Raw genomic sequence first — 14,305 nt, forward strand, 5'->3', positions numbered from 1 at the left:
AGATGCCCGTTCTCGTGCATACATACATGTATCAAGCAAGGCTCTGGACGCGCTCAACACGTCTTGGACTGAGGAAGAAAAGAAAGAGATACGTGGGCAAGCATCCGTCTGTTCCCACACAGCTCACGCTTCTACCAATCCTGAGACTCCCGGTTTCCATCTTGCCTCCCCCTTACATGTTTCTCATGGGACCTTGCCGGTGTGGCTGTTTTTTCCCGCCTTCTCCTCCCATTGACCTCAACTGCTCACACAGGACCCCCCCAGCTTGTGAGACCTGCCTGTTATGCAGGGAGACTCCCAACCCAACCGGATGGGGTTCCGGACAGCCCCCAAGCCCACTCTCACTCTGCTGCTGCTTGGAGATTGCGCAAGAATCGTCCACTGTACCGCAACTGTCCAAGGAGACATGTAAAAGATAGAGGAGAAAAGCCGCGGCAATGCTTCGTACGTCTTCCGGTAGTTTTCGTCCTCGCCCTGGGGCCCATTTATCCTGGGATCGACGAGACAGGCACCGGCTTGCCCACATGGTTGCACCAAGCATGGGGATGTCTCTGCTGGCCGAATCCATCGGGGGCCAGCTCCGCGGCCGCTCGTGGCCGAATCAGAGGCCCGTCCATGTCAGGTTTCGTCGAATAGGCATTCACGATTCTCTATCAATACCCTATTTGGACGGCTTGTTTTCTCGCAGACTCGTATTCAAAGTCATATGCAGGCACTGGTGCTGAAGCGAAGACCGAACAACTCCAGCCAAGCTGCAAAGGCAAAGGCCACAGTGAAAAAAGCAGCAGGCAACATGCATGAAGAGCCACTTTCACAAGAGCAAACTCAACTGGACGATTCTGTCATGTTGCAGCCTCTCAGTAGCCGAAGTCTCTGCTGAGGGTTCCCCTCTTCTCCCCTTTTCCTTTTCCTCCTCGTCTCCAGTCCAGCCATCAGGGCTACGTATTCACTCCCTGTGCCGGAGTTTGGAATTGGCGTTTGTGTGGTCCTCGACTTGGGACGAAAACGACTATTCACCCACCTGGACCCAGCTATTCAACTGCCTGGCAGTCCCCCGGTTTCTCGAGAGTGAATGATTTGTGAATTTTCTCTCAAACACCGCTCGTCTATTTAATCACCTCGCACCCCCGTCCTTCTTTTTTTGCTGATTCTTCCACTTGGCAACATTCATCAGCGATCATATCAGCAGTTGCACATTTGTCTTTGCTTCATTCTCTTCTCACTCGCTGCCTTTGGCTTGCTTGCTTTAGCTCTTGTCACTAAAAGTTTGTGCTCTTCTCTCTGCTCACAGCTCCGTTTGCCATTCCGCATCATTCACTGAGGTCGTCTTCTAGAGCCTTCTAGGGCTCAATAGGGCTTGTTGCATCCCACATGCCGGTTTGATAGCTATTCTTGCTCAGCACAACCGTCCTTGACGCCGACGCATCCTGCTTTTCCAAGCCATCAGACTTCACCATGGGTTCTGCAGCCTATCACGACTTCAACGCCGACGGCTGCGGCGTCGACGAAGTCCCCAGGTTCAGTCTCTCTCACTCTCCCGAGAGTCTCAGGACAGCCACCACTCCAGGCACCCCAGACGACATCCAAAGCGAGTTTGGCGAGGCAGTTAATGCTGCCCAAGCCTCCTCTTCTTCCGCCGCCAGAGCCACTTCGGCTCTCAGGGTATTCACCCACCAGCCCAACGACTCCATCTCGTCAATCAGCGACTTTGTCATGGCCACCAACGGCCCCAAGCCCATCTTGGGCGCCGATATTCCTCGCTTTGGCAACAACCTTGGCGCTGGAAGCCGTGCTGCTCAGATCTGGGCACCGCCGTCGGTGCCTCTCGACCGCAGCGCTGCCGTTGAGAGACAGAATGCTGCACACTTCCGTTGGGGCTCGTTGGACACCCGCAGGAGCTTGGTTGCTGGTCATGAGAACCCATTGGCGCGTTTGCCGCCTTTCTTGACCAACCAGCGCCAGCTTTCTGCTGTGGTTGACAACCCCAACGTAGGTCGTCCATTCAGCTCTGAAACTGTTGCTTCTGAGCAACCGTTTCCCCGCCAGCCATTCACGCAGCCCAATGTCAATGTGCCTCGCCAGTATCACCATGACGACCAAGGGCTCCCCGTGAGACGATATATCCCTCCATCCAGCAACAGCAACTCTTCTTTCGACCTCTCGGGTCTCCACGGCGCCTTGCTGAGCTCGACTGCCTCCGCCTCCGAAGCTGACGATACTCAGCCTCTTGGAATCGACATCCTGCGTCTGTCCCCTCCCAGGATTCAGCCTGTCCGACAGCCTATCCCTCCTCCTGCTCCGGTCCAGGTTCCTCCCAATGGGCAGCCTCATGGCTTCTTGCCCATGCAGGCTGTGATGCAGCAAACTCCCCCTGGAGTCTTTGCCCACGAATCCTGCATCGACGCCTTTGGTTCGTCCAAGTTCTCGACTCGATATCACGGTATGCACACCGAGACCAATGCCAGCGCCGAGCATCTAACTCCAGAGCAAAACTGTGCTCTCTGGCTCACGAACCTCCCCCCTGGAGTGTCTACCCACGAGCTTCTCTCCGCCATCCGCAACGTTGGCCGCGTCTGGTGCAGCTACGTCAACTATCCCGACTACGTGACCCATCAAACCGCCGCCGCAAAGGTCGTCTTCTTCACTGCCGAAGCCGCCCAGCAGCTCCTCAGTGTCTCCTGGACCCGTGGCCTCTTCATTCAAGGCTACCGCGTCAAGGTCTCGCACAACCGAATCAAATACGGCAGCCATGCCATCACTGGCAAAATGTCACGATGCCTCATCATCACGGGCCATGCCGACTTTGTCAACGAGGCCAGTCTCACCAAGTTCTTCAAAGATCGCTTCATCTTCCAGGTCGACGAGGTGGTCGAGCTGATCAAGGCGGGAGGCCGGGCTGTTGTGGAGTTCAAGTTTGGAAGTTATCGCTGCCAGTCGCAGATGGGCAAGATGTCCCTGGAAAAGGATCGCCCCGCTGGCTTCGAGAAGGTTGAGTTTGGAGACGATCCTTGCGAGGTTGGCGATACCATGGCGTCGTATGGGATTGCTGCAGAGAGAATCCAAGGCAGAGGTCTTTGACTGACCAAATGAGGTTGGCCCGCTTGGGTATGAATGGAAGATTTGAAGGGATATGGTTTGGAATGATTCATCATGGAAATATTTTCTCTTGTTTTCTTTTTCTGTTTAGCACCGACAACTTTCTCAGGGTGGACATTGCTCTAAATTGCAAATGCTTTTTGTTGGTTCACAGGTTGGATGTTGATGGATTTATCTTGCTCGACAGGAATTCAGGCATCAGTTCGTAAGGACATATCAGGGACAAGAAACTCGGATGATTTATTAGCTTGCTCCGACGCTATTTAGCACACAACTCGTCAGATTACATTACTCAGTGTATGAAAACAATTTAATTCGCAGACCTCATTTACCGTCGTCCACCAAACCCTCCCAGCCATGACGCTCTCTTTGCCCTTCGTCTCCTATCAATCCCCTCTTGTTGATCTCTTTCTTGCGCCCTCTTGACCATGTCAGCCTGTAGCAGCATCACCTTCTCCTCAATCTGGCTTTCCGTTAACCAGCCTCTGCCTCCATCCGGCGCTGTGTCCTTGTCTTGTACACCGCTATAGCTGCCTTGACTGACTCCCAGCAAAACACTCAGCCCCTCTGACTTTTTCATTAGCCACTCGCCATGGACCAGCCCATCCCTCCAGTGTGGCGGCAAGACTTTGTAGCCCAAATACGCGCCAAGCAGAGCACCAGCAAAGCATGCATTCGTATCAGCGTCGCCGCCTTGCATAATGAGATCGGTAATGAGTCGTTCGAAGATGGTTCTCTGTGTTGAAAGACGGCCCTCAGGAGCAGCAAGCGCTCTCATAGCGAGGCGGAGAAGATAAACGCCGGACCCAAAAGTCTTGTATGTGTATCCGATTTTGTACATGTCGTCGAGCTCAAGTTCAGAGATATCGCTTACTTTGACATGCCTGTTGAGCTCTTCCAGATCCAGCTCTGGCTCGTCTTTGCAACTGGCGTCTTTTTCTATCTGGCGCAGCCGGTAAGTGGAATACCATGCGATTGCCTTGCTGACGATGTCGTCAATGTGTTCTTCGTTGTATATCTCCTGCCGCACAAGTCCTCTAATGAGCGCTGTTCCGATGGCGCATGAAATAATGCATCGTGGGTCGACGTGTGTAACGACGGAGTAGTCAGCAGCAATCTGGAATGTTTCGTCGAGCGACTTGTGAATGCACATGAGACCCAGCGGATGTGTTCTCATGATGCTTCCATTAGGTGCAATCTTGCAGTTGGAATTCCGCCAGTGTGTTCTCGCAGTTCCTTCTGGATCGTCGAGGTATGTCTTACTCCTCACAATGGCACCAACAGTTCGGCCCAAGCCTAACGGCAAGGTATCCAACGCGCGAAGGCCCATTCTAACCCAGATGTGCAGGCGAGAGGCAAAGTCACGAGGGTCCATTTCTTTGCCGTCTTTATGGAGATATGATAGCAAGATGCACATGGCGTGATCTGTGTCGTCAGTCCATTCTCCAGGCACGTTGGGGTCGCGATGCGCGTCTCGACGAAAGGGAGTGGCTTCAGATCGAGGACAGAGAGTAAATTTTTGGGATAAATATGCGAGTCGTGCCGTGTCTCCGGAGAGAAACTCGGTATATAGTCCTATAGCATCGCCCAGGGCTGATCCGAAGAGACAGCCAACGATGCGATCATGCATCGCCTCTCTAGCCAAAGCTTCGAGAGCATGTTGTGAGAGTGGTAACGTCGTCATTGTAAGAGCTGTGAATAGGTGCAAGAGACAGGACAAGATAATGATCGTTTTTTTAATGAGAATATGAACTTCTTTAATAATTAAACAAAGGATAGAGTTCCAAAGCTGTCTTCACAGAGTCACAACGGGAGAGCCCAACCAACGTAGCACAGCCTCTTTCAGCCGAGACACTAAGACGCCAATCATTGCCCTTTGATTCGCAGGCAGACAAATAGTCACCCAAATGCCGGTAAGGTTAAACATTAGGCAGACCTGCTAAAAGTACAGCTGAGATTCTGACATCTCGTGAGCGGCTTGTGGTGGCAATTGCTGTTTGCTCAAGTCCCTGCGCCGGGTGCCTGGATCCGTATGACCAGGGTTCTCTCCGAAGGCCCACCTCAGCACCAGGCAGCCAGGGGCTCGCTGATGCACTCGATCTCATTCAATGAATCAATAGGAGATTAAGATGATCTCTATGTATTAGATTAATTGTTCTTCTCAATCGCTCTTGATGAAATCGCAAATCGAGAAGCAAACCAGCTATGCAAATGGTACCTGATCTGTAATATCAACAGCTCATAACCCCAGCGCAAAGTGAAACATCAAAGATGAAACCAAATCTCGCACTACTACTCCATGTCATCCAATTCTCCCTCCAAGAACACCTCATGCCCGCTGCCATCATGCATTCCCATCGCGGTCCCACACGCCAGAGCTGACATGGCCGCAACTCCCCACCAGCCCCATGCCACCATGCCGATATCCAGCCCGTAGCCGTACCACCAGCCTCCAATCACGGGCCCAACTGTCCGGAAGAGTGCAGATACGCTCTGCCCTAAGCCGTGGATCGTGCCAAGCACGCTCGGATGCGGGCTGCAGTTGTTGAGCAGGATGATGCTCGCTGGAAGGGTGAATGTGCGAGCCATTACCTGGAGAAACAAGACGCCAATAATTCCCACCCAGATGAAGCCTCCCGACGCTGGCTCGGGAGGTGGCGACCAAGACGGCAGTATTGAGAGATAGGGGGCGGCAAAATATGCAACTGGGAAGAGAAACAGAAACCACTGAAAGGACCTCATCGTGCCGAGACGGGCTTGAACGGGAGGATACAGAGTCACTTGTAGTAGCATCCCCAGGGATCCTAGAAAAGACGTCGCAAAGCCGACCGTCGACGCAGGCATGCCCATTCCACCAGTAAACAGGAGAGGAAGATATCGGCGCAGAGGTTCGGATGCCTCTAAGCTTCTCTTCGTCGGAACAAGATACCGAGGAGTTGATAAGAATAGCGACCACATATTGCCAAAGGCACCGAGATGGAAGTCATAAAAGGCTCCAGTCAATAGTGTAAACAAGACGTTTCGTGTCCAAAGTCGGCGGAAGGGGAGCTGGCTCAGCGATGGGGTAGGCGTTTCTGCCGGGATATGCTTGTCTTCAAAATTATCCATGGCACGGTCCTCCCAGGCAGGAACCCGAGCGTAGTCATCAGTTTGCTTGTCACCAAACATGGTGGCTTTAAGCCGAGACCCAAGATGGAGACCAAAGTCAAATTTGTGTTGTCGTGATCTTGATGTCTGTATTTGAATGTCAGCCAAACCATCTTGTCAAGAAAAGGGCAACTCTCACCTCCTCCAAGAAGAGAAACACTATCACTGTTACAATGGATAAGCTAACAGCATTGATGAGACTCGGTAAGGCGTACGGATAGTCTCGTATCCACTGAAATCCAAAGACAGCCTTGTCTCCAAACAAACCAGGAAGTGTCTTGCTCGAGTCGGCCAACATGCCTCCCATGACTGTACAAAACCATCTTGTCAGCGAGCCAGCTCAGGGCATCCCGTTTAGTCTTGCTCACTTGGGCCCAAGATTCCCGCAACGTTGAAACTCATGGGAAGAATTAGAAACGCTCGAGATTGGTACTTTTTCTCTTTCGTGATTTCGGCAATCATAGTACGACTATCGTTTCCGTCTTCTTCGTCAGCCGTCTTTTCTTGTTCAGCTTCTCACTTCTTTCCCGGCATAGGGAGCAACTCACATAATGCCTACAGTCCCATTAATTGCACCACCAAAGGCCCTCCAAAACGCCGCCCAAAAGAAAGTCGTCGCAAACCCATAACCCAGACACGATATCGCCGTCCCCGCGAGTCCAATCACCAGCACCCATTTGCGACCACACCAGCTTGCATCAGCGGCTTTACCCCATAAAATGGCCGTCATCACCTGGGCGCCCGTGAAGCAACCCTGCAGGATCCCGGCCTGCTGAGAAATATGGGCATCTGAAAGAGAGTCGTCGAAGGTCTTGAGTTGGTAGAAGACATATGCCTGGAGAGACGCGACCTGCAAGAAGTCGACAAATCGCGAGAGAAAAAGAATGAAGAGCTGGTCTTTTCGAGGAAGAGACATCCATGTGACTGGGCCTGAAGCAGTTTTGGCTTGTGTCTTTTCCATCAGCGTCACCAGAGCGAGCGGCCGCTGCGACTCGCAATCATGACTGGAGTGGCTATTAGCATCATCTACCTCGTCGAGAGTTGGAATCGACCGCTCATTCGGGAGCCATGTTGCATCTGGTTGATCTTGGGTCTTTCGCGGTCGCAGGGGATCTAACAGCACGCTCGAGGTAAAGTCGTTGCTGGAGGATCTGGCATGTGAAGGCGCCATGACAAGGTGGACGACGCCAACTCAAGGGACAAAGAAAAAGAAACCAAAAAATGAGCGGCGTACAACAAAGTGCTGTATCATGAACACAGAAAGAACAGAAAGAATGCAAAAATAATTATAAAGTTGAAATGAAGCGATGAACAAGAAGTGGTTGTGACACTAGGAAGAGAACTGGGTGAGCGCATGATGCATGGAAAGAGGTGACGACACTGCATCGGGTCCGAAAGTTCCGACTTCCACTCAGTTTAGTTTATTCATTTCCGTTTTTTCCTTCATCTTCTAATCGGAAAAGGTAGGCCCGCAAGAGTTTTACTCGCCAGAATTGGTGCGTGTGACGCGCAACTTGCTGTGTATGGGAACCAGGCGGAAGATCACTTGCGACGCATGGATAATATGGATACATGATTTGAAGATAGAGGCAATTCCGCTTTGCAGTTCAAAAAGAAAGCGGCAGCTGGGATGGGTTTAAAAGTCTTGGCATTCAAGCTTAAGAAATTGAGGTTCCGATTGTGCGGTTATTAACATGGTATCAAGGAGATGGTAGGGAGTATCTACAGTACTTGGTTGCGTGCTGATCATTTCGTCTTCGGACTATCGGTGATTCCCAAGTGTCCAGTATCTCTTGTAACAGTATTTTTGTGTAATAAACTCTTCTTCTTTGCTCACGAGTTACATAGGCGACGATCCGAAATCCCATGGGCGTGTGTGACGTTGAAATGGGGCGTTTCTGCATCCAGTGCTGCACAGTTTAGGAAAATGATGATCAGGGGCACCACGTGTGGATAAGAACAGGGCGCTTTATCCATGTAGTTAAGAGAGATGAAAATTGTTATTAACAATGAAAAAACTTAGCAGCCAACTATACTTTATTCACTCATGCATAATTGGGCTGGTTGCCACAAAAAGAATCACGACCTATTGCGCAAGATCGCAAAAACCGCAGAGAGAGTTCTGGTATGTTTAACCAAAGCTAGCAAATGTATTACGATGCACTTTAATAGATATTAGTTGACTTGTTATTTTCGTTATATATCTTCAGTGTCCAGTTTATTCGATTCATAACTCCTTTACCGCGTAAACGGTGACGCAAGCGGGCAGACGCAATGGCTCACAGCCCATGTTCTATATCAAGGCACCGACATGTGGGCCAGCAACAGATGCAAGCCAGCTTGCCAGCTTCATGCGCAAACGTTTTCGAAAATATCTCATCATCTCTCCTATTTTATGAAACAAGTCCAACTAAAATATCCATTCGGCCACGTAAGCTGTCGTTGTATAAATGCCGATCTCTTTGTGGCGATGTATAGTGTGGAACTTGGTGGCCGACGAACCGACGGTGTTTCTTGACGGTGGATCATCTTGATATAGTAGAACAACGAAACTAGAAGAGATTTTTGGCTTGTAATCAACTGCATTATACCCTTCTATTCCCGTCCCTGATGATCGTTCTTGGCCTCAACGATCAACATCAATCGCTGCCCATGAGCATGCTAATGTCTAATGGACCGGTGGGCATTGTGCTTAGGTCTCCAGAGAAGATCGCCCGAATTCAATTTCCAGGAGCATATGCAAAGGAATAGCTGTATCTAATTCGCTTCCAACTCTTGTTTAACCACTGCTCGCAACGTCTTAAACTAGAGGCCATATGTTATTATGGATAACTTCCCTGTAACATAGCCCCCATAATGTGGGCATGAGGAGCACCCAAATCCAGGAGCATCCTACCTGGGTTGAAACTTCTCAAACTGTGCGATACGGTCAAATGTATAACGTGATTAGAAGAACCCTTCGTACTATGGCTAATGAGTCGACACTGGGTTCTATGATTAGCAGACGGTAGTTTGAGTTCGATGCCAACTTACTACACAACTCGGTTATACTGCTTTGTCTAGATCCCCCCTAATACTTGGATCTGCAAAATGCAATATCCATTTCCTGAAAGATAGCCTGCGGCTTTCCCCATTTGACATAGATCCTTGTTGAAAGCGGTTTAAACATGCCATCCTATCATTCAGTGCTGAGGCATAAAGTTTGCTACATCCCTTGATATCTTGAGCAACTTCGTCGTCGTTCACTCATTACAGATTCATCATTCAGTTGTCGTTCCTTTATTTTTTTGAACAACCGTCCTTCATTATAGCATCTGCATCTTTTTCAAACAACATTCTCTTATAATACATTAGATTCACAAGGACTCTGCATAATATACAACGACCAAGATGGCGTATTCTTCCAAGTACACGTCTCGTCCTCGGACCGACATTTTTACCAGCGACACTGATATCAACCGCCGCAAACTTGGCCGCGTGGTGCCCATGAAAGTCCTCATTCTGGGCCTAGGACGCACTGGTACTGCCTGTACGTGTATCCCACTTGAGCCAAGTCTCCCATACCGAGATCCTCTTCCACGATTTGTAATGTGATCCAGATATCTAACTCCCAAGAAGCCATGCGAGCGGCCATGAAACAGCTCGGTTATGTAGATACATACCACATGATGAACTGCTCCATTGAAAACCCTCCCGATGCCCTCATGTGGATGGATGCTCTCTGCGCCAAATATGACAAGCAAGGCAAACCTTTCACCCGCGAGGACTGGGACCAGCTTCTCGGTACTTCACAGGCCGTGTGCGATTGGCCAGCCATTGCTTTCGCTAAAGAGCTCATCGAGGCCTATCCGGAAGCAAAAGTCGTCTTGACCAATCGAGACGTCGACTCGTGGCACGCTTCAACCATGAAGACGGTATACTGGCGAGCGACAGACCAAGAGTTGCGCTGGCTCTCCAATTTCGACTGGGCAGCCAGCATGTACTATCCCATGCTGAAGAAGTTTTTCGACACCTTTTTTGAAGGCGACTTTCCCAACCGTGGCAAAGATGTGTTCCAGAAGCACTATGAAGAGGTCAGAAGCCTTGTGCCGAAGGATCGGCTGCTGGAGTATAAAGTCACCGATGGATGGGGGCCTCTCTGCAAGTTCTTGGGCGAGGCCATCCCCAAGGATTCTCCGTTCCCTAATGTCAACGACAACTCAGACTTTGTAACCCGATCTCGGCGTCGCAACCGTAACCAGATGAAGAATGTCGCATTCCGATACTTGGTCAACTTCATCATCGTCATCGTCTCTACAGTCGCGCTGCATCGACTGGCAGTGGCGTTGGGACCTTTCTAAAACTATAGTTGAGCATATTCAAGTATTTCTTTTTTGATTATTTATCCACAAATGGGATGGGAGTTTAGGTTTGTCCAATAGGTCCAAGGAACTCTGAATATCTGTTGTATACTTAATATGAGGTGCCATACTTATGGTTCCACGGGAGTTGGGAGTTCTCTCTATTCACCTCATAGATAGTATATTAGATATTATATCATGGTCTTTTTACTCATATTTCTGATGTCATTTCCATCTTCGCGATTTTCTAGAAGACAAAACAAGACGTGATGAGTGAAAGCCGACGAGTTATGGCAAATAGATCAGCTTTCATGATTTCGTGTCTTACTCTAGGCTAATGTAGTTCTACCAAGGTCATATTAATACCAAGGTCATATTAATACCAAGGTCATATTAATACCAAGGTCATATTAATACCAAGGTCATATTAATACCAAGGTCATATAACCAGAACAGACAAGTATAGTAATGGCAATTATGTATGCAAAGACGAAAAGAGTCGATGTATAAATCTACAAGATATCGGCAGAATACTCTCGGAGAGCCAAGCAGCTGCATAGTCAAAGATCCGGCTGTCTTATTGCCATACTTTCCGCATGAAGTTTGTTTGTAATGTCTTGACATTCAAGTGGTTAATATTGTATAAGATTATATACAAAATAATAGATATTTCAATAACTGAGGATATACGATGCCTCATTTAAGTCATGACTTCACTTTACAGGTAGGTATGTATCATTCATTATTCTCAAGGGTTTCAAGAATAAGTATTTAATAAACAAAATGACTTAATGCATATATAGCAAGCTTAAATTATATATTTACAGATCATTAGCTATTACACAATCGGTAGGATACCCCCCGTCCAATTGCCAAGATCCCTCTCATCAATCTCTCTACGTTGTTCACTTTAGAAATGCTGATATCCCTGCTATACGGTGGGTTCTTTACACATATCCATGTCAACCATGAAAACTCTAATACATCAAAATTCTGGCATCTGCATCAGTCACAAGCTATTCGTGAATGACAGGCCATCAGGTTTAGCATTACTTTCGAACTCGGCCCGGCTGCCGGCGTCCCCCGGTTACGATTCCGAGGATATGTCACAAAGCATCCGGTTGGCAAGGATATCGATTCATCTCTCATATGATCAATACCTTTGACTTTTTACAAACGATACCATCGTCAAAACGCTGCGGTTTTGGTAGATGGCCTCGGACATGCTGAGAAATTTTGCTTACACGTGAACGAGCCGGGGCCCCCCGCGTCGTATGACTTCCCTTTCGGACAATATCTGCTTCGGAGCGAGCCTAGTTCTCGAGATCTGACACCTTTTTTGCAAGGCTTACCATCATACGATCAAGGTCAAGGCCCTGAGCGGAGCAGAGGGATCGGTTACTACCGGGCCGGTAAGGGATGTGCCAGATCACCTCACTCATCATGCGATCTCCCTACCAGGATAAGAATGTCAGTGCAACAGCAATTCCCGGATCCGGCCGGCATCACTATCTTGCCTAATCAAGGCCTTTGCATTAATGGAGTAGAAGTTCCAATTAATTAATGTGGGATTCCCCGTGGGAAAGAAAAATTCTCTCGCGTGGAGGCCCTCCTCTCTGACAACGTGGGTATCACCTCACCTCACCGTCAAAACAGGTTTCCAGTTGTAGGCGTCAATCGCTAGCTTTCTATTGGATTTACGTTCGAATAGGCCGTGTGACTACCGATGTTCAGCTTGCAGATTCTTGAATGATTTTCAGACCGTGATGCGGAGATGCCGACGAACAGCTCTTTGCCCAGACCTTGGGTACCTTCCCTCGCACCTCAGATGATCTGAAATCATGCCATTCCCAGTATTGATGCTCTTCAATGCTACCATACTAACAGCAATGACAATGGCCCTTATTTCAAGCTAGCACTGACGCATGGACTCAATAATGGAGTGGATAAGCAGACTATTGTGCCATCACTGCTTCCACACCAAACTATTGATGAATGCTAAAGTAGCATCGACAGCCACTCGGATCACGGATACCGTATCATTAATCGCAAATTTGGCCGTGGGATCTCCTGAGATGTGGTTTCAAGCGGTGTTAGAGAATTAGCCCATGAATCATTAAGCGCTTCTAGTTAATTATGCCGTATAGTGCAACATTAATCCGATATCACAGCACCATTTATGTTTCATTACTATTGGATAAATGTTAATGCGAAGCCAATTATCCATCCTTCTACATTGGCTAGGCACAGGCTTGTTAAAACCGAGGGTATTGGGTTTGCCATACGTGATGAATAGACGAGCACTGATGGTTTCATCGCCATCAATGCGTTGCTAACGAGCCCTGTCCGGACTCCATCAGACCACACTCCACGGAAGTAGCCCATGAGCGGGATTTCGTCATGGGCCGTCGCAAGTGTTTTATTCATGTATCACCAAACAAGTGAGGTTTTATCATAGCTATTGCTTTGTGATGGGCATTGGATCGTCCCACCGGGGTAATAGATAAGCGAACTCTTCACAGCTAGTCTTTGGTTGGTTCCCACATCTTTGAAGCACAACAGAGTTCAGGCCACTCGGGTCTTTTCTATACCAAGAGAAGCCACAACTCAATTGGTAATGGCTGGTTTGTTTTACAAAGGGGGATCTGTAAGCAAGAGAGCGTTATGTCATGTTAGAACAGAGTAATCCATTCACCGACAGCCGTTGGGTTGCCACAACCAACAACTAGCTTCCTCTCAGGACCACAGCTCTTAACGTCTAACGCCTCTAATCAGGAACTAGGCTCTTGGATAACAAAGCATTGGTATTTGTACGGAGCAATTCTCCATCTAAATCGCGATCTGCCATCTACCCCGCCGTCGCCGTCTGGTCCTTTTACTTCAGTGGCGTTCGAGTTCGACCCGGACCTGGGAAGTCTACTGCCACCGCTCTGGCATTCGGTATCTCCAGGTTATGGCCCATCAACCGATGAGCAGAATTAGGTTTAAGCGAGGGGAGCTCAGGCCAACTCTTGATTGTCCCGAGGGAGCTCTCCTCGTACAGCCCTGAAAGGCTGATCGGGCTGTGGCTTTCTCATTGCCGGCGTGCGCCATCGCAAAGCTCCAGTAGCTCTCGGTGAACCCTCAGCTGTTCCATAGTTGCCAAGCATTGGCTATAGCTAAGCCTCTTTTCGAGTTATTCCGTAATGGATTGGAGGCGTGGGATGAATCATCCGACTTATTCCAGGGTAGGTCATTGTCTCATGAACGGCGTCATGTGGATTCTCGAACTTGATATCAGCTTCCATGTCAGCAGCCTGTTTGGCATTACCCGAAAGTTAAACCCAAGTAGCGCTTCAAGAGGGATGTTCTTATCAATGACTTGCCAACAGAGTGCCCTCTCAGCTCTAACCAATCTGATACAAAGTTGTCCAGAACCGAAAATTGCGCACGTAGTTCAGTCGCAATCCAAATGCTTCGACGTCATTTGCTGTTGGATCCTACAAGCTAACACCCACGAGCCAGCAAGTAAAGTTATTTCCCTCCCTTTCTTTGTTTATACATGGTACGTCTCCCTTTACGTGCTTGAGCATCGCCCGGCCCGATAGAATCATGGCAAACACATTCCAGAGGTTCAATCCAGACGCATATCGGATTCTCCGGCCCCGCATTCCCGGTCTCCGCCGTCCGTGTTCGTGGTATTCCGAGACGGACAACAGTTGGAGCTAGGGAGCAGCGCAGAC

General features: G+C 49.0%; 5 protein-coding genes across 5 annotated transcripts; 2 read left to right on the plus strand and 3 right to left on the minus strand.

Annotated features, from left to right (window-relative positions):
- Positions 1–1,455: 1,455 nt before the first annotated feature.
- Positions 1,456–3,078, plus strand: TRIVIDRAFT_61020 (uncharacterized protein; the record flags this gene model as incomplete). Its single annotated transcript, XM_014102954.1, has 1 exon — positions 1,456–3,078. One exon carries the CDS (start codon positions 1,456–1,458, stop codon positions 3,076–3,078), a length of 1,623 nt encoding a protein of 540 aa, XP_013958429.1.
- Positions 3,079–3,317: 239 nt separating this feature from the next.
- TRIVIDRAFT_215538 (uncharacterized protein) lies at positions 3,318–4,838 on the minus strand (the record flags this gene model as incomplete). Its single annotated transcript, XM_014102955.1, has 1 exon — positions 3,318–4,838. The coding sequence occupies one exon, from the start codon at positions 4,778–4,780 to the stop codon at positions 3,425–3,427; it is 1,356 nt and encodes a 451-aa protein (XP_013958430.1).
- Positions 4,839–5,388: 550 nt separating this feature from the next.
- TRIVIDRAFT_145979 (uncharacterized protein) lies at positions 5,389–7,204 on the minus strand (the record flags this gene model as incomplete). The annotated part of the gene is made up of 4 exons (XM_014102956.1): positions 5,389–6,330; positions 6,383–6,552; positions 6,612–6,712; positions 6,792–7,204. The coding sequence occupies 4 exons, from the start codon at positions 7,202–7,204 to the stop codon at positions 5,389–5,391; spliced, it is 1,626 nt and encodes a 541-aa protein (XP_013958431.1).
- Positions 7,205–9,633: 2,429 nt separating this feature from the next.
- TRIVIDRAFT_61023 (uncharacterized protein) lies at positions 9,634–10,583 on the plus strand (the record flags this gene model as incomplete). Its single annotated transcript, XM_014102957.1, has 2 exons — positions 9,634–9,772; positions 9,862–10,583. 2 exons carry the CDS (start codon positions 9,634–9,636, stop codon positions 10,581–10,583), a joined length of 861 nt encoding a protein of 286 aa, XP_013958432.1.
- Positions 10,584–12,559: 1,976 nt separating this feature from the next.
- On the minus strand, positions 12,560–12,975 carry TRIVIDRAFT_212123 (uncharacterized protein; the record flags this gene model as incomplete). Its single annotated transcript, XM_014102958.1, has 1 exon — positions 12,560–12,975. The coding sequence occupies one exon, from the start codon at positions 12,966–12,968 to the stop codon at positions 12,774–12,776; it is 195 nt and encodes a 64-aa protein (XP_013958433.1).
- Positions 12,976–14,305: the final 1,330 nt, after the last annotated feature.

The sequence above is a fragment of the Trichoderma virens genome (genome assembly GCF_000170995.1).
Source record: "Trichoderma virens Gv29-8 chromosome Unknown TRIVIscaffold_4, whole genome shotgun sequence".
Lineage (NCBI taxonomy): Eukaryota > Fungi > Ascomycota > Sordariomycetes > Hypocreales > Hypocreaceae > Trichoderma > Trichoderma virens.